Genomic DNA, 27642 nt, shown 5'->3' on the forward strand with positions numbered 1-27642 from the left:
CAGAATCACCTTGAGGGATTATTTAAACTTAGAACTGAACTCCACCTCAAAGATTAGCAGGGCTGAGGTGGGGCGTGAGTTTCTGCATTTTTTAAAGTACCAGGTGATATTGATGTTGTTAGTATCAGACCATCTGGAGAACCACTCTGATCAGTTCTAGGATAAGATAACTGCAAACCAGCCTTTTCAGTGGAACGTAATAAATTGTGATCATTATCCTTAATAAAGCTTGTCACTAACTGCTGACATCTAGCTCAGTTATATGTCAAAAAGATAAGTAATTTACCAACTGCATGGAAAGAATTTTTCTTTTTTTTTTTTTAACCACTATTTGGAAAGTGGAATATCTGACTTCCATGGTTAAGTCCAAGATTTTTCTCTCTTGGATACACATATGAGAAGTGTGACTTGCTTTATAAAAATTCATTTCTCAAAAAAAAGTTGGCAACACCCCCAATATTGACTAAGCAGAGAACAGGGTAGAGTCAGAAGTGACTGATCAGTGTATTTGAAAGAGAAGTGCTTGAATTAGATAAAGAGTAACAGAACTGGCAGAGAAAAGTCAAGACAAGTCAAAGAAACAACTGAACAACTACAGAAACAAAAAATGAACACGCAGGTTATCCTGATTTGCAGTTAACTAAAAAAAAAAAAGAAAGGGCTGGCTAGTTTTTTTAACCTATTTTCTCTAGTTTTACTTAGTTTCTCAAGGCATCTATTAGAGTCTACTTTTCATTCATTTAAGAGTAGCTACTGAACAGTGACTGACTCTATAAAAGGGCTTTGGGAAAACTACACACACAACATATTATTCAAGATGAACCTAGGCAGGGAGAAATTTAGTTTGCTAAGTTGGAATCCACTGCTATCATTTATGTGAGTATAATCAGAATCTGAACTAAATTAGTGATTGTGGTAAAGAAAAAACAAGGGATCCCAAAGAAGAAATCAACAGATTTAACCATGGGTTAAGAGTGATCAAGAGGTCCTTGTGACCCTGAATCTCTAGTTTCAGATATTCCTTAGACCTAGATATAGATTCATATGACATCTAAAAAATATTAAAAGCAATAAACGTCTAAAAAAGTTTTGACAAACTTCTAAAAAGTTTACTTTCGGTCAAAGTTGGTTTTATCACATGTCAACAAAATACCCCTGCCTAGTCCATCAAGTGGAGAAGGCAATGGCACCCTACTCCAGTACTCTTGCCTGGAAAATCCCATGGACGGAGGAGCCTGGTAGGCGGCAGTCCATGGGGTCGCTAAGAGTCGGACACGACTGAGCGACTTCACTTTCCCTTTTCACTTTCATGCATTAGAGAAGGAAATGGCAACCCACTCCAGTGTTCTTGCCTGGAGAATCCCAGGGACGAGGGAGCCTGGTGGGCTGCCATCTATGGGGTCGCACAGAGTTGGACATGACTGAAGCGATTTAGCAGCAGCAGTCCATCAAGAAAATTCTTGCTTAATACTGAAAACAAAAGAATATGTAGTGGTATTATGCTTTTCTTAGGAATTAACTTTTAATTTCTGTTGCCCAATATCAAGTTATTACGAGTAAGCAGCAAGTTAGAAACAACAAATTAGTAAGCAACAACCATGATCCACATAGTATTAAAAAGTATCTTACCTGATCTAAGGTATAAAGGGAAGTCCTAACAGTAAACACAAATACAATAAAACCCCAAATCAATTTTGCTGAGAAAACTCCAGTTTCAAATTCAAGTACCATTTCTTGTTGTCTGTCATCCAGTCCTTTCTTTCTACATTCATTTTTCCAGAAATGTTCTTTCCTCCATTCCAAGCATGTATTTTGACTGAAAGCTTACCTCCTGGACTCACTTGGACTAACTCAATTGGAATCACTGCATTCCCTGACCATTCATTTGAAAAGGGCACATGACCCAAGCTTGAACATAATTTGTTTCCAGAATTTTACCAATAGCAGCTAAAGAATATATGCTGTATCCCAAGCAATAAATCTTGGAGCCTGAAAACTTACAACATATGACGAAAATTGGACTCAAAAAGGACACCACCATGTAAAAAAGTGTTCTGGTGGCACAGGAGTCTCTGAAGTCTAGACCTCCCCCTGCCCTTAATGAAATTACATGAGCCTTACAACTAAATCTTCATTTTGCCTAAGCTTGCTCAAAACGGATTTCTCTTATTTGCCCCCAAATATTTGAAATAAAAAGTAATGCTACCCTGATGACCATTATATCTACTACTGCAGGCAGGAATCACTCAGAAGAAATGGAGTGGCCATCATGGTCAACAAAAGAGTCTGAAATGCAGTACTTGGATGCAATCTCAAAAGCAACAGAATGATCTCTGTTCATTTCCAAGGCAAACCATTGAATATTACAGTAATCCAAGTCTATGCCCCAACCAGTAATGCTGAAGAAGCTGAAGTTGAACGGTTCTATGAAGACCTACAAGACCTTTTAGAACTAACACCCAAAAAAGATGTCCTTTTCATTATAGGGGACTGGGATGCAAAAGTAGGAAGTCAAGAAACACCTGGAGTAACAGGCAAATTTGGCCTTGGAATACAGAAAGAAGCAGGGCAAAGACTAATAGAGTTTTGCCAAGAAAATGCACTGGTCCTAACAAACATCCTCTTCCAACAACACAAGAGAAGACTCTATACATGGACATCACGAGATAGTCAACACCAAAATCAGATTGATTATATTCTTTGCAGCCAAAGATGGAGAAGCTCTATACAGTCAGCAAAAACAAGACCAGGAGCTGACTGTGGCTCAGACCATGAACTCCTTATTGCCAAATTCAGACTCAAACTGAAGAAAGTAGGGAAAACCACTAGACCATTCAGGTATGACCTAAATCAAATCCCTTATGACTATACAGTGGAAGTGAGAATTAGATTTAAGGGCCTAGATCTGATAGATAGAGTGCCTAATGAACTATGGAATGAGGTTCGTGACACTGTACAGGAGACAGGGATCAAGACCATTCCCACAGAAAAGAGATGCAAAAAAGCAAAATGGCTGTCTAGGGAGGCCTTACAAATAGCTGTGAAAAGAAGAGAAGTGAAAAGCAAAGGAGAAAAGGAAAGATATAAACATCTGAATGCAGCGTTCCAAAGAATAGCAAGAAGAGATAAGAAAGCCTTCTTCAGCGATCAGTGCAAAGAAATAGAGGAAAACAACAGAATGGGAAAGACTAGGGATCTCTTCAAGAAAATCAGAGATACCAAAGGAACATTTCATGCAAAGATGAGCTCGATAAAGGACAGAAATGGTATGGACCTAACAGAAGCAGAAGATATTAAGAAGAGATGGCAAGAATACACAGAAGAACTGTACAAAAATATCTTCACAACCGAGATAATCACAATGGTGTGATCAATGATCTAGAGCCAGACATCCTGGAATGTGAAGTCAAGTGGGCCTTAGAAAGCATCACTACGAACAAAGCTAGTGGAGGTGATGGAATTCCAGTTGAGCTATTCCAAATCCTGAAAGATAATGCTGTGAAAGTGCTGCACTCAATATGCCAGCAAATTTGGAAAACTCAGCAGTGGCCACAAGACTGGAAAAGGTCAGTTTTCATTCCAATCCCAAAGAAAGGCAATGCCAAAGAATGCTCAAACTACCACACAATTGCACTCATCTCACACGCTAGTAAAGTAATGCTTAAAATTCTCCAAGCCAGGCTTCAGCAATATGTGAACCGTGAACTTCCTGATGTTCAAGCTGGTTTTAGAAAAGGCAGAGGAACCAGAGACCAAACTGCCAACATCCGCTGGATCATGGAAAAAGCAAGAGTTCCAGAAAAACATCTCTTTCTGCTTTATTGACTATGCCAAAGCCTTTGACTGTGTGGATCACAATAAACTGTGGGAAATTCTGAAAGAGATGGGAATACCAGACCACCTGATCTGCCTCTTGAGAAATTTGTATGCAGGTCAGGAAGCAACAGTTAGAACTGGACATGGAACAACAGACTGGTTCCAAATAGGAAAAGGAGTTCATCAAGGCTGTATATTGTCACCCTGTTTATTTAACTTATATGCAGAGTACATCATGAGAAATGCTGGACTGGAAGAAACACAAGCTGGAATCAAGATTGCTGGGAGAAATATCAATAACCTCAGATATGCAGATGACACCACCCTTATGGCAGAAAGTGAAGAGGAACTCAAAAGCCTCTTGATGAGTGTGAAAGTGGAGAGTGAAAAAGTTGGCTTAAAGCTCAACATTCAGAAAACGAAGATCATGGCATCCAGTCCCACCACTTCATGGGAAATAGATGGGGAAACAGTGGAAACAGTGTCAGACTTTATTTTTCTGGGCTCCAAAATCACTACAGATGGTGACTGCAGCCATGAAATTAAAAGACACTTACTCCTTGGAAGGAAAATTATGACCAACCTAGACAGCATATTCAAAAGCAGAGACATTACTTTGCCAACAAAGGTTCGTCTAGTCAAGGCTATGGTTTTTCCAGTGATCATGTATGGATGTGAGAGTTGGACTGTGAAGAAGGCTGAGCGCCGAAGAATTGATGCTTTTGAAGTGTGGTGTTGGAGAAGACTCTTGAGAGTCCCTTGGACTGCAAGGAGATCCAACCAGTCCATTCTGAAGGAGATCAGCCCTAGGATTTCTTTGGAAGGAATGATGCTAAAGCTGAAACTCCAGTACTTTGGCCACCTCATGCGAAGAGTTGACTCATTGGAAAAGACTCTGATGCTGGGAGGGATTGGGGGCAGGAGGAGAAGGGGACGCCAGAGGATGAGATGGCTGGATGGCATCACTGAGTCAATGGACGTGAGTCTCAGTGGACTCCGGGAGTTGGTGATGGACAGGGAGGCCTGGCGTGCTGCGATTCATGGGGTCGCAAAGAGTCGGACACGACTGAGCAACTTATCTGATCTGAAAGCAAAAGTTGTTATTCCCCTCTGGAAAAAAAAAAGAGAGGATTAAATTGGCTGACAGTACACTATCCTACGACCCATCAGTTACCTGTTCCATAGACTTTCTCATTAGCTTATACTGCCAAAGTCTATGTTCTATCACATATTAAAGGGCTTTCCTCAAATTAATTGAAACATCACAATAAAATGTTCCCATTCATACAAGTGTTAAGAAATGGGAGGAGCAGAGTGAAAAAAGCTTATGAATCAAGTACAGGGGTTCTCCACAGTTTTGGCTACAGTTTTGTTACAGATTTGAGAATCTTATGAATAACTATTAAGATTTGAGTATCATGTATCAGACATTTGCCGAATGCTTTATACATATCATCTGTGTAATGACACTGAAGTTTAATCATGTTAAATACCCGGTCCGAAGTCACACACTGATTAAACAGTGCAGCTGAGTTTTTAAAGAGGCTGTCTGACTCACTGCTTTACAGAGCCCTTACATACATATGCATATATGTACTCCTTTCCTCAAAACACGACCCTAGGTTAAGTGTTCATCATTCTTAGGGAGAGTGAAATAAGACGTGCTGGATTGATAGACTATAAAAATAAGGAAACTGGATACAGTACAAAATGAATAAAAATACAGGCATGTGGACTATACTTGCATATTGTGCTTTTAAAAATTAAGTTGTCTAAGTATTATAACAAAAAGAGGGACAATCATGTCTGTACAAGCTGAAGGGAGACTAGTTGGAGGTGAAAGCAGCACAGACTTTTTCAAAGACAAACATGGTATCTGAAATCAAATTTGACCTTTAAGTAACAGGGTACAGTTATCAAGCACCACCAGCAGTATTGTAAGGATGGAGTGGTATCTGTCTCCTAGCTGCAGAGAAAGTGGCTCCCTCTCCCTCACATCAGGGGATGAGTCATTTACTGCCCATGGTAGCCGGAGAAGGCAAAGGCACCCCACCCCAGTACTCTTGCATGGAAAATCCCATGGGTGGAGGAGCCTGGTAGGCTGCAGTCCGTGGGGTCGCTAAGAGTCGGACAAGACTGAGCGACTTCACGTTCACTTTTCACTTTCATGCACTGAAGAAGGAAATGGCAACACACTCCAGTGTTCTTGCCTGGAGAATCCCAGGGACAGTGGAGCCTGATGGGCTGCTGTCTACGGGGTCGCACAGAGTCGGACACGATTGAAGTGACTTAGCAGCAGCAGCAGCAGCAGAACGTGGTAGCAGATGATGGCCGTTCAAGGGTCATTTGGTGGATAGACATAGTTCTCTTTTTATACCTGTTGTGACTTACCAGGAAATGAAGTTGGGAAGAAAGAAAGGGACTGATTTTTAGGCAAGAAAGCCTAAGAGACAAGAGTCACAGTTCCTAACGTAACCAACCTCTTAGGCTGGACTTTGACTATAAAACAAACTAGGAAGAGATGAAGACAGTGAACTCTTCTTTATAGTACCCACGTTGGAGCTTTTTTCTTACCTGTATAATTCATGTGTTGTGAATACTTATTAAAAAAAAAAACAAAAAACTCTCACATTTTAATCTTTATTCTCTAGCTCTGGAGATTCACCAAGTAAAATGTGCTTAACACTTTAAAGTATTAATTGTTTTAATGTGATTTTTCAAAAATACAAATAAAGATACAGCTGATCCTGATCTCCTTTCTCCGAAACAGATTGCTACTGTTCAAAGTGAGATGGTGGGTTTTAAGTGCACATTTGAAAAACAGCGTTAAACCTGCATATCGCCATTCCTACAAACCAAAGTTTACTATGGGAATGATTCTGACACCTCTTCTAATATTATCAATAAATTCTAACCTGTACAACTAATTCTCTTAAAACATTTAAATGATAAACTTAACTAAAATGTCTTTTATATTGGTAAGATTCACACATACAAATGTTAACAATACATATCAAAGCTAGTTTTCACTTAAATTTTAGAATTCACATTAAACGAACTTAAAGCTACAGGCTATGCAGTCACTGTTAACTCCTGAATGAATCAACTGTCAAAATTTTGCCACATTACATCAAAGGTCCTTTTCATGCAACCGAAGTACCAGGTATAAACTACCCTACCAATTCCTGACATAACTATAATGTTTTACTTCTATAAGAGCAAATCAGTCATCAATAACAAAATCTTGCCCATTTTGTTTTAAATAAAAACAAAGCTAGTTTGGTTTGGACCTAAAGAGTTTACAACTACAGGAAATCCAATATACTTGCCCTCTAGCTTAGCTGTAAGCTACAAATGAAAGCACTGGTGATTATATGCTACTTACACCTAAGCCTTAATTACTCCAGGAAAGATTAGAAGTAGTCTGAGAGAAGGTTTAAGACTGTCTGGTTGAAAAGAATGATAAAGATTGGTTCCCTTGTCTTTCTTTCCCTTTGTATATATTCTACAAATAATTCTAATTATTTTTTCCACAAAAGGGAGCATTTGAAAGCAAATTTGGGGGTTGTAACAGACCGAGGAAGGAGGTTGAATAAAGGGAAAAAGAGGAAAAGACCACAACATGAAAAAAAATTTTAGCAAAGTCCCTTAGTAATTTTGTACTAGTTAAATGTAGCAGCCCATTTTCTGAAGTAAAATAATAATGATTCCACCTCATAACCTATTTTGACCATACTTGATTACCTCTTCTTGAGTACTTACTTACTCAAATTACTTGAATATAGAATGTGAAAAAATGGAAAATATAAGATTTTCTTCCTTTACCTTTTATCCCATGGATGGGTTATTTAGAAACAAGAAAATAATCCAAAGTGGTAAATTTCTTTGAAACAGAGGCAAATATTTGGAAATAATTGCGTTTCCACTTCATGAATACATGAAGCAACCATGACTGACATTTAAATCAACTGTTTCCTTTGATGTTTGCCTAGGTTCTGAATCATCCAAGCAAATTATACTAGTCTTTTGAATGCTTTCTAGCCTCTCCTAAAGAATAGTTCTGAGTCCAGATTCCTCATGTGCTTTTTAACTCATCCTTGAAAAGCTTTTTAACAGCTCTACACCATTACCACTATGATCAGTTCTGTTGTCTGGCTTAAAATAACAAAATATTGAATTGCTTAGGTTTATGGATTAAGCCAGCTTTAATTACTACATGATCCAAAATGGAACTCACAGAATTTGACTTAGTCAGACTTTTTTTTCAGCTCTTTAAAGTTCCGAACTAAAATTCTGAAGCATAGATTAATCTTTATTACTATAAGGGTATAAGAATTCATTTTCTGTGACATTATATACTCCAAATGCTTAAAGACTGGCTTATGTCTTACTTCTTTTTTTTGTTCTGAAGTACAGCAGACTGTACACGTAACACCTTTTAACGATAACATACCAAACTGATTTATCCATTCATTCAAAAATGTTCAGTGACCACTCTTGCTATGTGCTATGAAATATACTGGTAAACAGACTATCCCTCCTCTCATGGAACTAAGGAGAATGTAGACAAAAACTTAACAAACATACAACTACAAATTGTGTTACACAGAAAGCAAGCAATGGATGTGGTTCAGCAGCTAAAAATAGCTGACTGGGGCCAGGAAAAGCCATTTTGAGGAGGGACCGTTAAGCCCAGACTTGACAGAAAAAGGAGTCAGTCTCAGAATGCACATACCAGAGAGTGTGAATGAGGTAAAAAGCCTTGAAATAGGAAAAAGCCAGCACATCTAAGAACAAAAGCGGCTAACATAGCTATGGACACCGTGACAGGGGCAGTGTAATACATGAACAAAGGACCATATGTAGGTGGCCTTGCTGGCCAGGGCAAGGAGTCTGAATTTTCTTCTGGTGTAACAGGAAGCCAACGAAGAGTTTTAAATAGGAGGCTGACATGAACTGATTTATATTTTGAAAAGTTCATCATGGTTACTGTGGTAATACATTGGAGAAAAGTGGTAAAAGAGGACATGAAGAAACCAGTTAGGAAGCTACTGTACATTCTAAGCTAAAAATGATGGCGACCTGGGCTCGAGGGTAGCAGTAGAGATGGAACAAGAGTCAGATATTTCTGGATAGAAATGATACGCTTATTTAGGAACAGATATTGAGAATGAAGGAAGATGACTCCCTGGCTTCTGACTTACTCAACAAGGTATAGAGTGTTGCCATTTTTTACTGAGATGGAAAAAACAGGGAAGAACAGGCAAATGAAGAGAGTATCAATCAACAGTTCTATTTTAGACCTTTAAAATTCAAAGATGTCTACTGAGATCTCCTAAAAGACATGTCAAGCAGGTGGGTAGTGGAGACAGCAAACAGGATAATGCTAGAAAAATAACTAAGAAATACTAAGCATACAGACACAACAAGATTAGATCAATCACTAGTAATGAGCATTTTTAAACATGGTGTGCATACTTAATGATGATGCAGATTTGAGTCCACCACCCCACCCCAATTTTGATTTAGTATGCCTGGGGGAAAGACACAGGAGTGCATATTTCTTAGGAAGTTCATGGGTGATTCTGATGGGGCTGACTCTCACACTACACTGACGGATGAAAACAAAGCCCAGAACTGAGAACTGGGAAATTCCAAAATTAAACCTTGAGGAAAGGAAGACAAGTCTGCAAAAGCCACTCAACAGGAACAAGAAGATAGGGAAAGCAATAGTGCAGGAAGGGAATGGTAAACTGTGCTGAGTATCTCTTGAGAGTAGAGAAAAAAGTGGCCAATGGTTATAACAATGAAATCACTGGTTATCTTTACAGGAAAGGCAGAGACAATTAAGGGAACATTACAGAGTAGGCAAGACATGAGGAACAGGATGACAACTCTTAAGAAAAAGAGTGGCATGCTTCTGAAGGGGAGTAAATAAAAGGTGCAGTAACTGGGGGAGGACAGAAGATATGTACGATGAAATTCAGTACCCATTTTTTAAATATTTTTGATCCAGTACCTGTGATGTCTTATCAAAGTTAACTACTGAATTCTAATTCATATAATAAAGTTTCTTTTAAAAAATGCCTTTCATTCCAAACATTAAATATCCCACCTATGGCCGCACAGAATTTCTCAGTATTGATTTTATATATATATATAAAAAATACCGCTTTCCCCAAAATAACATAGAAAACTAAAATTTAAAGTGTTTCCTCTCTCCATAAAAAAGTTATAACCACTTCATCCTCTAGCTCTTATTGTTATTTACCCTTGCAAGATCCTCTATTTCAGAACTGAAGTTTGTTTCTCCTTCCATCATTTCTTCCTCTTCTAATGTGCGTTCATCATCAAAATCATGAACCAGCATGTCAGCTGATGGATCAAATTCATGGTCATCTGATGTTGCTGAACCTCCTGGTAAAGAATATTTTGAACAGTTTGGTAAACCAAATTATGTGTACCTTATTAATATTAATGTATATGTTATTTGAAACTGGATATAAGTAAAAGTACAAGGGAAAAGCTATGCACAGCAAATTTTATTTCTTGTTTTCTAAAATTCCTGCCTTTACTTATCACCCCCCACAAAACATCTTTAAGGATTTTTTTTAACCCTGTTTTACTGCTATATATTTACAGTTGCAACTATAAAATGAGGGCAGGGTGTCTGAAGAGTACTGTAATCTTCCAAAGCTTCAGTTGTAAATAGTGGCTATATCAAATAAAAATGATCTTTTGTGTGAAAAAAAATCACAATTCTTAATTACTTGACTAATATTTAATAGACCCAATAAGTATGAATATAGAGTATGAAATATACCATCATCTGAATATATAGGCTAGGGAAAAGTACAGCTGAACTCAAATATTATTCTACTAGCACATCCATAAAAATATACTTTAATATGAAAATAGCTGTCCTTAACTTAGTTGAAGTAACCCAAAGAGTATAAACAGCAAAGTTTATTAAAATTGCATACAAAAGTCTTATGAAAGGTATTAAAAATAATCCAGTAGGTAACTGTTGTATAACTAAATCTATTTTTAGCCTTGTGGCTGGGGAATATTGCTGAACTCAATAGGGTCAAAACTTGAAACAGTAGATTGCAAATGCTGGGCATATATTGAATATAATCTATAAACTATCCCGACTATGACAAACCTGGACAAAAGACTGTTTGCAAAAGACTGTTAACTAATAAATGAGTTATTTAAAAAAACAAAAAAATCAATTAGCAATTTACTTTTATCAGTTTAAAGTGTTAAATGTTATATCAATAGATATACCTACTCTCCTACTTCACTGTTGAAGAAAACCAATAAGTAAAACAAAGAAATACAGATGCTGATTTCTTGGAAAATCAGACAATTAAGAATAAGGGGGCACCCAAGACTCCAGGGTTGTTGTTACCTACCAATATTTTTAGCATTAAGAACCATTTTTTGAGTGTTTACTATGCGTCAAATACTATGCTCAAACCCTTCACATACATTATCTCACTTAATATTCCAACAATCCTAAGAAGTAAAAACAAAAACTTGAAGTTCAAAGAGTTTAAGTAGCATATTTAAACTCACAGAACCAGTAGGTGCCAAGAATGGAACTTTAATTCTGGATCTGCTGATTCCAATGCCTGTGCTTTTACTGCTCTTTAAGGCTCCTGTTTAGTCAAGAGTTTCAGAAGCAGTAGATATTCTGCCTCCAAGAATACTTGACGAGAACCTATGGGTTACTAAGATGAGTAAATGGCAAGCTAGGTCAGAGGGCAGAGCACTCAGAAGTCACTGTGCTCTTGGAGGGACAGAACAAAATATTGCTATTAAATACAAAATAACGAAATATATAACTGTTAAATCAGCTAGTCTATCTTGTACAGTACAAATTAGTTACCAAAGTCTTAGACCAACTTATAAAGTTAAAACAACATTTAGAAAAGTATTATCTTAATTTCTTCTAGAAATGAAGAAATAACGTGGTACACTTTTAGAAAGGAATCTTACAACTGGGTGAAAGACTAGACACAGGGTTCCCTAAGAGCAGTTTGAGAATTACTAATTTAGTTATAGCTTTTTTGTCCCAATCATTATCCCTTCTTTCTCAGTTTTCAATAGAAAACAGTCCCAAAACTTTTCATTTCACACAGCAATCTTCTAGGATGCTTAGTCAGTAATTAAGTATTCCTACAGATGTTGCTCGGAGAAGGCAATGGCACCCCACTCCAGTACTCTTGCCTGGAAAATCCCATGGACGGAGGAGCCTGGTAGGCTGCAGTCCATGGGGTTGCTGAGGGTCGGACACGACTGAGCGACTTCACTTTCACTTCTCACTTTCACGCATTGAAGAAGGAAATGGCAACCCACTCCAGTGTTCTTGCCTGGAGAATCCCAGGGACGGGGGAGCCTGGTGGGCTGCCGTCTATGGGGTCGCACAGAGTCGGACACGACTGAAGCGACTTAGCAGGAGCAGCAGCACAGATGTTGCTATACTTTTCTCCACTGCTGGCAGAAAGATCCTAAAAAATCTCATGCTACCATTTTGCATATTATTATCCTAATCATAATATAATTCCTACTGAATGCAAATATTGTTAAAAATAATTATGCCTAATTTCTAACTACTTACAATCTTTTACCAACTTAAAAATCAAGCTCACATGAGAAAACAGTACCAAATCACAAGTATTATACACACACACACACACACACACACACACTTGAAGTCCCCCATTTTTGTTCATTATTTGCAAAGCCAATTATACTTAAAGCCTTGTTATTTTAACCCTCCCATTATATGAAATTACAAAGTGTGAGTGAAGTGAACGTTTTCTCTCAACACTCTTAATTCCTTGCCCCACACATACACTGCACCATTCTCTATAAACTTTCAATTTCAGGTTTTTTTCTTGCCTTAATCTTGACTTCTTTGTTTCAGTTGACTTCTTTTTACCTTGTTCTTCAAGACCAACTAACCATCCTATTCCTTTCTGTTAATTACTAAGGCCCATTGTTAGGTTATCTCCTAGGGAGAAGAATCCCAAAAGTAAATTATTAGGGCTAAGGAGTCTGGTGCTTTGTGTAAATATTTTGCTTCAGAATTAATGCAAATATCCCTGCTTTATCACAGAATTCCATCCTACTGCAAAATTACTAAAAAAGTACCTTACCTCTTTGCAATGACTAAGAAAATAAATTCAGTTTGTAATATATCGTGTGGACTTGTTTAATCATTCTATTACCTTCCTACCCTAAAACCCCACCTCTAATGGCTACTGGATGTAATTAGTTTACACTAGTGGAATCAACAGACAAACTACTTAGCCTGGGTCACATGGCTATTATTAGCATCAATTCCCTCATAGCTCAGTTGGTAAACAATCTGCCTGTAGTATAGGAGACTTCGGTTCTATTCCTGGGTTGGGAAGATCCCCTGGAGAAGGGTAAGGCTACCCACTCCAGTATTCTGGCCTGGAGAATCCCATGGACTGCATAGTCCATGGGGTCGGAAAGAGTCGGACACGACTGAGTGATTTTCACTTCAATTCCAAAGTGAAGATGTTACAAAGGACACAGTATTTCACCAATGGACCAAATTTTTTTACATTAAGTTTCTATTTCAAATTTCTCCACCAATTTTTTAAATTGCCTACAATTAGCACTACTTGTAAGAACAGTAAACATTTCTGTGGACAGAAGACTGATGCGACAAATGCTGCCTACCTCAAAAGATGTTCCTTACTCTGAAAACAAAAAACTTCATTCTATTTGTATTAATACAAGCATTCAGCAAGTAATAAAAGCTATCAAAGACATTTGTTTTCTTCCAGCTCCACTATTCTTCCAGTTCACCCTAAGCTGTTTTAAATGCAATGGAAACTGAGAAAGCCACTTATTCATATCACTTTTAGAGTAATTATTTTTATGTACCTATGTATTACCTAACAAAAGTCTTGAAAGTTCACAGAAAAATGTTTAAAATTTGATCTATTTGCAAACTCACAACACTACAAAAACTAGAACTTATCTTTTCAATGAAAATGATTTCTGTATTTGAAAGAAAAAAAATATAAAGGCACAATAATACCACGTCCTGAAAAGGATATGGTAATTTGATTTATCTGAGGTCAGATTATTTCCAACGTCTTCCAACCTACTTCCATCTAGAACATATTTATAAACAAGAAAAAAAAAATCCTTGAGTTTCAGAAATCTCACAAAGCCTAATAATGTACTTCACTTCCAAGAATATCAGAAAGATATTTTCAGCTAAAATAAATATGATAAAATCAACTGTCAATTTGTAGTACAGGGAATTGGTGATGGGCAGGGAAGCCTGGCATGCTGCAGTCCATAGAGTTGCAAAGAGTCAGATGTGACTGACTGACTGAACTGAACTGAATCATTTACAAGGGATCTAGAGTTATTTTAATTCAACTCCTACTTGACACAGAGAACAATGATTTGTCTTCAAGAAAAGGACCCCGAACAACTAAAAAAGCCTTATATTATTTTCAGTATTTTCCAAAACTTCCTAAAATTTAAAACACAAAAAAGTGACTGCTTCAATGATCTGAAAAGGTCAGTAATACAGGTCAGTAATACAGCATTATTAAATATGCAATGTGAGATGTTTTCAAATTAAACAATACCATGCCTCAGGAGAGTTCCCTTTCTCACTCTTCCTAAGCTACTTTAGGCTCTTCCTTCACCTGCCTACCCCACTGCAGAAGTCAGTCTCCTCTCTCAGTAAAATCCCTGGACATTGAGGCAGGAAGATCAACACATACCAAACTCTTTCCTGACTGCTGTTTAGCTTCTATCAATTGCTGACACACAGGAACGCTGGACCCAGTGGTATCAGAACCTTCAACTGAGCATAAGAAACCTAAATCCAGATTTTAAATACAATATTCTAATTTTTTAAGCTCACTACACTAGCTGAACAAAAAACATTAATGGCCCAGATTTGGCCCAAAGATCATACATTTGCAACCTCAAAGTTAAAGAAAAAAATGAAATCTATATTGTGTTTGGAAGAGACTACAAGGTCAGATACTTGGTCAGAGGAGAAAACTTGATTCTAATAAAATTTTAAAATAACTTTTTAATTTACAATACTCATTTGTTGAACCTTTTATTTTACCTTTCCCTCTCTCATTAAACGCATTAACAATATTTTTCACAAATAAAATACTTTGAATTTTCTATATAAGCAAATATCTCTAAGCAGTTAAAGACTCCTTTTTAAAAATACACTTCAAATCAAACAGCAAATACAAAATACACAAAATACATGTGGCAATTCATTTAAAAAAAGAGAGAGAGAAGAAACCCACAAAAAGTCATGAGGTTGAACTCACAGCAGCCTCACCTGTACTTTCATGGGCAGTCAAATATTTCATCCATTTCTTTTTCCCCAGAGAAAAGAAGCATTCAGAAGAAAAGTCAGTCAGATGATAGTCTAACTCCTCTAACCTTTATGTAACTAATAGGTCAAATGTTAGTTAAATAAAGATGATAAAAAATATAGAAAATACTTACCTGGACTTGAAGACTCAACAGATGGCTGAGGGGGAGAAAAAAGAAGAAAAATTAGCATCTCCGTGTAGTAAATCTTCATGAATATTACAGAATTATTCAACAACTGATATGACACCAAAAACTAGTTACATTTTAACGTCTGAACTAAGACAAACTAAAACTTCCTGCATAATCCCTCCTCTGACATTATGTTTATTTAAACATAGAGAAAAATCTAAAACATTCCTGAATCTAGAAACAAAGACAATAATGTGTAACTGATTCAGATTTCAAAGGCAAATATGTATCTTATAATATATGTCATTCAAGAGATATGATTTTGGGCTTCCCAGCTGGCACTAGTGGTAAAGAACCTGCCTACTAATGCAGGAGACATTAAGAAACACGGGTTCCATCCCTGGGTCGCGTAGATTCCCTGGAGGAGGGCATGGCAACCCACTCCAGAGAATACCATGGACAGAGGAGCCTGGAGGGCTACAGTCCACAGGGTTGAAAAGGGTCAGACACACTGAAGTGAGTTAGCACGTGCACAAACATATGATTTCAGATCTCTGAATTCTCTAAAATATTCTCTCTCATCAATACAGGGAAAATTAAACCCAAGGTCTGCTATCAAGCTGTTCTCTGGCTTAAAATGAGTGTGAGAAGGGAGGCAGAAATAATTTAAGATGTTATTTAGAATAAAAACTATATTGTAAGAAAGCGGAAGGAAAAATTTAAATGTGACTTTAAGTACAAACATTACATTACCTTTACTAACACACAACATACTTTTAAATTACCACAAAGTTAGCAGTCTTACAAGGTCAATCCAGGAAGGTTCTCTAATAGAAGATCACAAAGACTTTCCTATTATAGTACTCCTACTGTACCATTCTACCTCTTATAAATTTAACCACAACCATCTGGAAAATTTAAAGATAAATTAGCAAATTATTTTAGGGTTACCACCACTAGACAGTTTGTGGCTGTGTTTTATTGTAATTCAGCTAATTCAACAGTTATAAACAACAAGTCATCTAGAAACATCAACTCCTATACAATAAATTCAAGAACACAAATTCAAATGATGCCTCAAATGACAAAATCTTTTTAACTAAAACCTTGCCTATTCATTCCAAGCTGTCTACTCAGGCTCATCAGAAGTCAGAGATGCTGCAAGTTCAGAAGTACCAGCAAAAAGATACGGATATTCTAGTATTTTCTTTCTACTAAGATATGGAGCAGAAAGGCAGGAACAAAACTGAAAAGACAAAAAGTGTCCAATTTTTCAAAAGCTAGGCCTCTAAGATAAATTCTTATGAGATATTAAAAATTCCATTTTGAAAACAGTCTACATCACACTATTGCAGTAAGTGTGACATTCTAGTTTCTACATGGTGACTTAACATTGTTCTAAGGCATACTTTTCCAAGGTTCCTATTTGTTCCTTTTAATTCTTATAAGAGAATGGCTCTTGTCTATAGCATTGACTCATTTTAACAAAAGACCATTATTCAGTATTACACATTTTCAAGAGTCACATCGCCATCTTGAACTGCCACAGAGAGTCAAAACAGTGCTACTTTTAAATTTGGTTCCTCTAATGGGAAGCTGTGGAGTAGGGTAACAGAGAATAATGTAACCATAGAAAAGAGTTTTTAGCTTGCTTAATATCTTTTGATGTTGAAGAGGAGAATGTTAGAGGATGAGATGGCTAGATGGTATCACCAATACAATGGACATGAACTTGGCCAAAGTCTGGGAGATGGTGAGGGACAGGGAGGACTGGTGTGCTTTTCGGGGTCACAAACAGTCGGAAATGACTGGGAAACTGAACAACATCTTTTGAACAGTTCTAGCTCACTTCTAGCTCAAAATGGATTAAACCACCACACATATTACACAGCAAATCAACATTTAAAAATATTAATCCACTTTCACTTCAAACTTTATTTCCCAAGTTTAAGCACAACCTCTGTCCAAGGCTACAGCAAAGTTAATGATTATCTTCATCTGGTCTCAGGTTCACTATACACAGAGTAGCCTTACAATGGCCGTTATTCCTTTTTAGTAAAATTCTGAAATAGGTTTGAAAGGATTAAAACAAGAGAAACCAGCACATCTTTCAAACTAGCTTAAAAGAAATAGCTCTTTGAGCATTTGGTTCTTTTTGAACACTCCAATAATTATTCCATTTAACAGTCTTCTGATAAAAAAATAAGTTATTTTACTTAAGAATAAAAGGTACACTTTCACTGATGTTATCAGATATTGGCAATAATAGACTAAATTGCAACTGGGGTCTGTATAGTTTGTAAAACTCCTCAAACTGTGCTAAATGTGAATAAACACCATACTGAGTTTTGTTTTACTGGTAAACAGTTACCACTGTAATGCTCTGAAAAAGGTCTAAAATATGTCCTATTCATTAAGATGCCAAATGTTAAATGACTGATAGCAATTATACGTATAGCTGGCATAAAACAGAACACCCAGTGCTCTAAAGATAGCACTAATCATGGTATGTAAGGCATACTAGGACGTTTTAAGAAACATGATTTGATGGATGGTATACCTGGATTAGCACTGGGGGAGGGGAAGCAGGAATGGTTTGCCTATATATCTACAGGCTAGAGACTGGTGAGGGAGAGAGAGTGAGAGAGAGGGGGAGGGAGGGAGGGAGGGGTGTGTGTGTGTGTGTGCGCCTGCACACACATGCACGCACACACGCTCAGTTACTAAGTCGTGTCTGAGTCTTTTGCAACCCCCTGGACTATAGCCGCCAGGTTTCTCTATCCAAGGGATTTCCCAGCCAAGAATACTGGAGTGGGTTGCCATTTCCTCCTCCAGAGGATTTTCCCAACCCAGGGATCAAACTCGCATCTCCTTTCCTTGGCAGGCAGGTTCTTTACCACTGAGCCACCAGGGAAGTCAATTATATCCAATTAAATCAAATATCAGCTTCTGGAAAACAGGCATTTGAAAACAGTTTATACTGTAAGCATTACTTTTGCCCACCAACAAACAAACTGATCATCTTTCATTATGAGTGTAGTATATAAATACATATAAACGTGAGTTTAGTATAATACCGGAAATTTTAGTATGAAATGAAGGCATTTTTAATTTAGATATTTAAAAGAATAGCAGGACCATTTTATGTTCATATAGTACTACATATTTCCAAATGCATAAATTTACTTGATCATGAACATGGCAATAAAACCTACCCCATCTACCTCATTTTATAGATTAGCAAACCCAGGGAGAAAAACTGACTTGATAATGGTTCCACAACAGGTGGTGAAGGTAAAGCCTAGGACCTAATTCCTTCTACATTTCGGAAGGAAACAACTATTAAATATGTAAAACAAAACAACAACAACAAAAACTCTCTCCTCCTTCCCCTCTATTTTTTTAAAAAATGGTTTTCATCTAGTCAAAGCATGTTTAAAATGTGACTGCAAGTTGTCATCTGTCATGTCAGACTATTATCTATGTCTCATTAGGAACTGGTATCTAACAATACCCTCCAGAAAACCTGCAACATCTACCATTAATGATTACAGTAAATTAGAAAGGACGGGGAAAAACTACAACTAAAGCTAAACAGGTACTCATTTGTAACAATACTTATTTTCAGAAAAATCTAAAATTATAAAATGCAATCAGTAAAGAAGATTTATTACACTGGGGATTAAAATGTACTTAAAACACGCTCATATATTACTGATAGAAATAGGAGTTAAAGCGTTCTGCAGATCATCTCGCTAACATGAACTTACCCTACTGATATAACTAAAAAAGCACATAAAGATACGTGTATCTCAGTTATTACTACAGAGTTGTCTATAGAAAAAGGGGAAAAAATTTAAGTCCATTATTTAACTAGTTAGAAATGAAACGTAGTTTTTCCAAGCAAAGGAAATTACTAATTCACTAAAAAGAATGAGACAGTTCTGCTTCTGAGGGAAAAAATGCTAAATACATGTGCATGTGTATGTGTCTATAAACAGATAGCTATATTAGGAGTAAAAGAAAAGTGTAGAGGAAGGGGAAAATTGGGCTGGTACATAAAAAATTTTTCCCCTAAAGGATACACAAAAATCTGTTAACAAGTTACCTCTAGAACATGGGATGGGGAAAGAAGGTTTTTCATTTTATGCCTTTCAGTACTGCTGGAATTTTTTAACCGCTTGCAAGCATTATTCTTTGTTTTTTAAACAGAAAGTCCGTGGAGATTATACAGTGGAACTATGAGCCATTTTCATTTTCTTCTCTTTTAGATTTTCAAGAAAACTTAGTATTTGCCATAATTTTTTAAAAACAAGTTTATATAATTTTGAAAAATAACCTAGTTTTCTTTTAGGTACATACATAATTGTTTTATCTGAGATGGAAAACAGCAGAGAGGGTATGAATCGGCTAAATCAAAGAATCAGAAGGAACTGTTAACTTTTATGGCAACTTTTATATCTACACTCATATACTTGTTTTAGTTGATCAAGCTGCTAATAGTTGTAACAACTATTCAGTGCCTCAAATTTGTTTAAATGTTTCTCTTCTGTATATTTTTAGACCATGATAAGAAATATCCCATATACCAAAAAAACAAAAGATAAACTAGAATATCACTATTACTAAAACATAAATAAGGTAGTAAAAACACGAAGTAATTAGATTCTTTTATCCTAGACAATCAAAAACACATTTTCAGTGAGTATAACTGTCTTATTTTTTCTCACAAACCAATTCCACCACTATTTAAGTATTAATATCATTTACTTAGTAATGCAGATACTAGATTCTCACAATGATAGGGATGAAGACAGGAGTTTAGGGGCCCTATTACAGGGTGGAGAGAGGGCAGGGAGACTGGGCCAAGGGCCCACCATCCCTCTTCCTTCACACAAAATTAAATCACTTAACTGTTGGTTAAGAAAGTTTTGGAGTTAAAATTAGAAAATTTACAACAACAGTAATAATTTAGAGGATGAACTGCTATTACTAAGCACTAGCAATTCAGAAGTCTTCTATGTTCCAGTCTTGACTGTACTACACAAACAGCACAACCCAGGACAAACTACATAAACTCTCAGTTTCATTTTCCTTTAGAATGAAAAGACTTAGATCTCTTCAGGTTTAGTTCAATTTCCTTTGAGATCTAAGTTCCTTACTTTTTTATGAACTGCTCAAAAAACGTAACACTACTAAGGAGTACTTAGCTTCATGTATGGGATATGTTTAAGACTATTCTAAATGTATTATTTTTAAAATCTAGGGCTACTGGGGGAAAAATCTAATTTGCAAAAAGCTTTTGGAGGTTGCTACTTTATGAATTTCATACAACATAAACATAACATCCTAAGCCACAGCCTAAGTCAAACAGAGTGGTCCCCAGTAACAACTGGTATGTGAACTTAATCACTCCAATGAATTTTGAAACCGTTTGGAAATCTTTAGAAATATACAGTGACTCCATCTGAAATTCATGCAAGAAATTTCTGTATAGCTGGTTACTTTTCATAATGACATGCTGAAGTTTCAATGGCAATGCTGCATTTTTTAATTATTTGGGAAAATTATTAGTCTCCAGAATTCTCTAAAAGAAATTCACTTTTATTATTTCCCAACTAATCTTTCCTACCTTATCAAGCACTTTGACTATTATTTCTTCTGAATTAAGCTTTTTAAACTTTCATCATGGGTGTTAAGCACTCTGGATAAATCCTTAATAGCTCTGTAAGTATAAACACTAAAAAAAAATTTTTTTTTCATTACTGGCATAATTATTTTAGGTCTGAATTCATTGCAGTGAAACAAGTTTTGTTTAGAGTAGAAATTAACACTATCAAGAATAGCATTCAAGATGATCCTATTTCCTTAAGAAACAAAATCCAAATAACCCTTGAAAAATGTTACACAAGGAGTCTGTTTTTAACAGAAAGGGATAGATGTGACAGTGACTGAATACTATGTATTATTTTTGGCAATACTAAAGTACTTAAAACTAACACAAAATAGCAAATCCATTAAATTTTCTTCTTTTTATGAGACAACAATATGGCCTAGGTGAAAAGACAGGTCTTAAACTATGCTATGATCTTTTTTCCCTTGAAAGAGAAGTAGCTTATGTGTTTACAAACTCTGAAATAAAAGACAAATTGTTGATTCCCAAAAGTCTGTATACCACATTCCTTATAAAACCCAAAGGACTGACTATTTTTTCCTCTTATTCTTTCTTTCTCACTGCCTTTGTACAACTGCCACTACTCTGTAATTTCCTTTAAGTGTGACTAGGAGAGCCTCCTTTTCGAAGGTTGATTAATAATTTTAGGGGATAATAAGCAGGGAGAAATATTACCAGAAAGTATTAAGAAATGGAGCATATGTCATTACTTCCATATACGTTATATATGTTTTAAATGTTACTACAATTTTAATAAGCATGACATACTTATTATGGAATAAGATAATCAGATCATGTATGAAAATTTAGTATTCTGTACACATTTAAAGCAAACAGTATTTAAGAATCAAATATTTTTTTGGAAAAACAAGATCAGGGTCACTATGCGGGAAACAACAAAAAAGCCCAGAAGCATAATACCTACATTTTTCTCTAGAGACATGTTTCTTCAGTGACCTATTTTCCCTTTAGATTTATCAAATGAACACATATTGTCACTTTGCACGTACTGTTATTTCACCAGTTAGCATCAGTCTTCAGGTCTACTTAACCCATAGTGCAAAGAGCACGGCATTTGAATTATTTTATCACATGCTTTATATTGGCAGCATTAAAAAAAAAAATCTCTTCGGAGTTCAAATAAAAGTAGAAGCACTCTATAAATCAAGCATTTCTCCTTCGTCTAATTTTTAAAATGACTAGTCTCTAAAATCATTCTAATTACTAAAATATTGAGATAGGAAAACTACAAATTCATTTTACTTTTCACTACTCCACTGGTTCTAGATTTTCTGTAGGACAGAGATGAAGTTTCCTCCACTCTTCCGCAAAATTCTATTATAAATAAAACCATCTACAAGTAATTGAAGAACACGAAAGATTAATTTTTAAAAGATAACTAGGTCACTAAAATGCATTGGAAACAAATTTCAGGGTTTTTTAAATTTTCTTGAAATTGAACTATCCGTGTGTTCCTACAAAACATGAAAGTTCCATTCTCCAAGTGATAGGATTTTTAAGGAAACTAAAATGTCCACTTGAAATTATTAAGAAACGATCAGTGACTCAATCACTAATGAATACAATCATCTTTAATTCTAAAAGAAATAAAATGTTAAAATGATTTACATATTGTTTTCAGTGTGGTAGTAGTTAAAATTTCTAAGGTTTAAAAAAAAAAAAAAAGCACATTTTTCACTGTATTTTTATACACTAAGGTATTTTCCTTCAGTAATATCCTGCTTTAAAAATGTGACTACAAAACTTAAAATTCAAACCATCCTGAGCAGCACCACGAGGCAAGAAACCCCATCACCTATTACAGCACAGCGCTGCTTACCTAATGGGCATTCACTGAAGACTATTTGACAAAATATATGTAAAGCCAGGTACCCAGAATCCCTTCCCCTTTTACACACGAAGGAAACAAGCCCTTAAGAACCTCATCAGGACTAAATATCTTTCAGTCCAGTGGAATAAATCCAGTCACATTAAGTGAAATACAAAGTACTATGTTTTCTCCAATTTATATTCCTTGGAATACAATTCTTTAATCACAAAGAGCAAAATAAACGGAAGTAAATCTTAAGATTTAAATTTATTTTTGTCAGAATATTAAAATTTTAAAAATACTGGCAGCAATCAACCCTGCTATTCCTTTTAAATAGCAAATACTCCAGAACATAAAGTCAGTTTCCATACACCAAGGGGAAGGAGCACCCTAAGAGCCACTCCAGAAAACTCTTAAGCTTTGGGTCCCTCCACTCAACAGGTACTTGAACAGGTCTCCAAATTAACATTCTTCTCCGAAACGTATTTTTCTGAATTCCAAAATTTTAAAAGGAAGTATTATGGTATTGATGAACGTGTACTCACCATTGGCTTCATTTAGCAAATAATGAAGACAAAAATAGGGGGTGGACGGTAAATATAATTACCTACTTCCTAAATCTGTTTTTAGGTACCCCTGAGACAATGAAAATGATAATTCTCAAAAGAAAAAAATGTCTTTGCCAACATTTAAAGTGGCTCTACTCAAGAAAGACACAGAAGTCCAAATACACCTCTTCAACTCCAGCGAGTGAAGGATATCGAAATTCTTCTGATGGTAAGGGAGAAAAAATGTATTTTTAAAAAGTCAAATGTTTATAGGTTTACATCAGAGGCAAAAATTTTAATCTCCAGTAGTATATACTAAATTCAGATTAATCAACAGAGGTTGTCTGCCCCAACATGATGGTTTAAGGGCCCTTTGGATTTAAGGCCCCAAAATTTAAACAATCGCCAGTGAAGAAAGGGGGGCTTTGGGAACTCGTTTACTAGAAAAAGAGCAAACTGGGGCGGGGGTTGGGGGGGGTAGGGGGGAGGAGGGGAGTAGGGGGGAGGAGGGGAAGGGGGGGTAGAGGGGAGGAGGGGGAGGGGAGGAAATCTTCCCTAAGCGGGGAAAAAACTGAAAGAGAAAGACAGGAATAGAAAGCCTCGATTCGCAAAGGCGTAAAACGCCCGGAAAGTGATTAAGAAAGGGAGAGAGCAACTCTTCTGAAATATAGAGAAAAAGAGGTTCTACGGGGAGGCGAAGGGGGAATGTTTGAAGAAATGGTGAGGCTGCCCTAACCTAGAGTGATGGATTGCGAAAAGACCAAGTTCATTTCTCCACGCTCATCTGGTCACCATCAAGAAAATTACTGAGTTAATCAGAGGCCGTTTTCCTTACGTTTTCCCCAACACAGGCGGAATGTCAGTAGCAAACCGATGGGGGTGACGCGGTAGGGCGCAACAGCATCTCGGTTAGAGAGGGAAGAAACTTCTCAAGAGGAAGCAGCAGCTGCTCTCTCGGCCCCTAGCACCGGCCGGCGAAGTTGCGCCACAGGCGCCCCTACTCCGCGGGCGCCCCCCACCCCACCTCGCCCCTTTCCGTACGCACGGGTACGCCGCCCTCGACCCTTTAAAGTGCCCCCGAAGTCGAACTACGCCTCCGCTTTCTCCTACCCACAGACCCATCCCAACTAAGTTCCACGAAAAGCTCCCGCCCAGAGCGCGGCCTGTTCTGGACAACAGGTGGGCAGTGGCGCCAGCAGGGCTCGGCCTCCCTAGCCAGGCCCACTCCACTCCTCCCCGGCCCGGACCTGGGGGCGCCCGGCTCCGGGACGGGGAGGGGGAGCTCACTCCCTTACCTCCGCCATATTTGCCGTACTGACGGGTCACATCTCCGCGGCGGCCGCAGCTGGGTCACGGCCAGAACCCGGATGTGAGACTCGGCAACGGGACTCCAGCCTCCGCCGCCTCTGCCGCTCCCGCCGCCGCTGCCTCGGCGGGAACGCGCAGGAGCCGCCCGAGCGCGCCCACCACACCCCACTCCGCCCCCTCGCGGCGCCGGGGCTCAGCGGGACTGGAGGGAAAAGGCCAGAACGCGCGCGCGCGCGCGGCCCCGAGGCAGCCCTCCCCCAGAGGAGCGCGGAGGAGGCGGAGCCAAGGTGGGTGTAGAGCGGGAGGTGGGCATCTCAGCCCAGCGGATCAGGGACCCCAGCCCGGGAGCGGGCTCTAGGGACTAGAGGTGAAGGAAACTAGCCAAAGGAGACACGTCCAGCATTCATATCGTTGGGGAAAAGATACGATATATTTAACGTGTAGGCCTTTTTTGAAGTCCCATTTGTTGGAAAAACGGATGTTGCTGTGATTGCAACAACGTCAAGCAGTGCGCTTTGAAAGCGGTTATCCCTTGACGGGTACTTCTTTTGGATCTTTCCCGACAGAAATGGTAAAATCCCATATAACAGAATTTTACAGGTCACAGCAGGGATTAAGAAAAGGGACTGTACTGGGTAGACTGCCATCCTCATGTATCATTTGCTTTTCCTCACACACTTTATGCAATGCCAGTAGTAACGTAATTATGCAATGGTTCTGCACTAGAGAATTTTTCTAAATGTGAAATACTGAAAAGCTGCTCTTTAATAGATATAATCTCCAACTCGACTGTATAGGTGGAGAATTTGCTTATGTGCAGTGCCTGAAATGCCTGCAATTTAAAAGTTTATTGTATTGGCCGAGAACTGCCAACTGGCTTTGGTGCCAATTCTGATTGCCAGAGCCAATGATTGCAAAATAACAAACGTGTTTCACTTCCATTACTATGGCAGATACTGGGTAATGCAAACATGATATTAAAACGTGTACTAACACATTTTACCAAACCAGAAGTTAGATAGTCTTATTTCATAAAGACCGTTTTCCCCCAAATGTTCAAGGGTTCTTCTTAATGCAACTTCAAAAATGACTTCCAAAATCAACTAATTAAATATGAAACTTATTTGTTCCCTCCAAATAATGCTTTGCCAGCACTATATATTACATAAATGTGCACGTATACAATTTTTCTTTAAACCAATACTTAACTTACAATGAAATATGGGGAAGACTGTTTTAGATTATTTGTATTCCCTTAAAATTCTAGATTCTATTAAGTAGTTTCCAAAGATTCAACATTTAACTTGAAATTATGTCCAGTAATAATTTGTGCATGAATATTTTGTGCATTTATAGGTATATGAAGTAGCTGCTAAGTGAAAGGACATTACCTGGTAATATGACAGGAAAAGAGTCCACAGACAGTCTGTAAACCAATTAAACATAAACATCTGATGCACATTTTCTACTGAAAGAAAAGCAAAGGAAAGAAGAGAAAGGAAAACTTTAAGGTTCCCAAATCTACAAACAATTTTTACCATTAACTGTACTGTACAGAATTTTCACTTTATTTTTTAGAATACTTATATAAAAGTGTTTTTCAGGATTCCTTGGGGGAATAAATATTTTAGCATAGGTATATAGTTTCTAAGAGTTACCCTGTTGAATTACCTTAGTCCTTCTGATTTGAAACAGAAATGACTTTTTAAGTCAGTTCCTAGTCCAACACTTTTCACTTTGAGATGCTTGATGGAAACGGCTGTGAAGGCAAAGAACAATAGATGTGCATAGAACTGAGGTGGGTAAAGATAAGAATAAGGGGCCTAGAGGTAGAAACTCAGGCTTTATAAAACAACTGGATTAAAGGAGAATTATCCATTTAAATGGGAAAGCTAATATATGAAATTTAGCTGGTTATCAAAAGGAAGATTAAACAGTATTGTCAAAATGCAAGGCATAGGAATAATTTGCTTGAAGAATCTCTGATTCTTCAGTTATCAACAAGAATCCTGATTGTGATAAAGAGCTGGGGTTCACAGTCCTTTAAGCTACTGAAATTGTCAGGAATATCAGGGTCTAGGACATACTTGAATGGGTATCCATTTTACTGATAAAAAACTTCAAGTTTATTAATACTGTCCATCAATTTTACTATTTTTAAGTGGCATTATTGTTTAAGGAAAAAAAATTCACTCTACATTGTTTTTTTGTAAATGTGGGTTAAGTGATTTTTTTTTTTTGATTCAGACATTCTAAAGGAAAAGAGAAACAGCTCCAATGTTGTAAGTCAGTGTTCACATATTGAATTCAGTATAGTTTTACCCACTTTCCATCTTATTCTAGCGATATATTTATCTTTAAAATTTTTAGGAGGGACTTCCCTAGCTAGCGGTCCAGTGGTTAAGACTCCATGCTCCCAATGCCGAGGGCATGGGTTCAATCTCTGGTTGGGTAACTAAGGACGTGCATGCAGTACCACGTGGCCAAAAAATAAAATAAAATGCTTATTTAAAAAAAAATTAGGAGCCATCTTGTCATGTCATCATGTCACGTGTTAGTCGTTCAGTCGTGCCCAACTCTTTGTGACCCCTGGACTGTAGCCTGCCAGGCTCCTCTGTCCATGGGATTCTCCAGGCAAGAATACTGGAGTGGGTTGCCATTTCCTTCTCCAGGGGATCTTCCCAACCCAGGGATCGAACCTGGGTCTTAAAGAAGGCAAAGTCTTTCTCAAAACTCTTGTATACCTCTTCAGTATCAAATATGTATAAATTAACTATTCATTAGTCACAGAATCTTAATGCTGGATGTGACCTTAGAGGTCTTTAGTCAATTTCTAAACTGTCTAGGTAGGAATCCTTCATTCTGTTTCCCCACTACCAGGCTTTCCTGCCTAGGCTTAAACAGCTCCAATGTACTCACCGTCTCAT

General features: G+C 37.4%; 1 protein-coding gene across 12 annotated transcripts in view; it reads right to left on the minus strand.

The window, feature by feature from the left end:
* Positions 1–27642, minus strand: part of MIER1 (MIER1 transcriptional regulator) — a 72936-nt gene that overhangs the window by 42286 nt on the left and 3008 nt on the right. For 2 of the 12 annotated variants that reach the window (XM_061411668.1, XM_061411672.1), the window contains exons 3-6: positions 26107–26180; positions 15358–15382; positions 15188–15224; positions 10088–10233 (exon numbers count right to left, since the gene is read on the minus strand). In XM_061411668.1, the coding sequence (XP_061267652.1) occupies positions 10088–10233; positions 15188–15224; positions 15358–15382; positions 26107–26180 (282 nt within the window). Of the gene's footprint in view, positions 1–10087; positions 10234–11397; positions 11501–15187; positions 15225–15357; positions 15383–24702; positions 24870–26106; positions 26184–27642 lie in introns of those variants that run through there. The other 10 variants (XM_061411670.1, XM_061411669.1, XM_061411673.1 and 7 more) reach the window with 9 other exon arrangements.

The sequence above is a fragment of the Bos javanicus genome, chromosome 3 (genome assembly GCF_032452875.1).
Source record: "Bos javanicus breed banteng chromosome 3, ARS-OSU_banteng_1.0, whole genome shotgun sequence".
Lineage (NCBI taxonomy): Eukaryota > Metazoa > Chordata > Mammalia > Artiodactyla > Bovidae > Bos > Bos javanicus.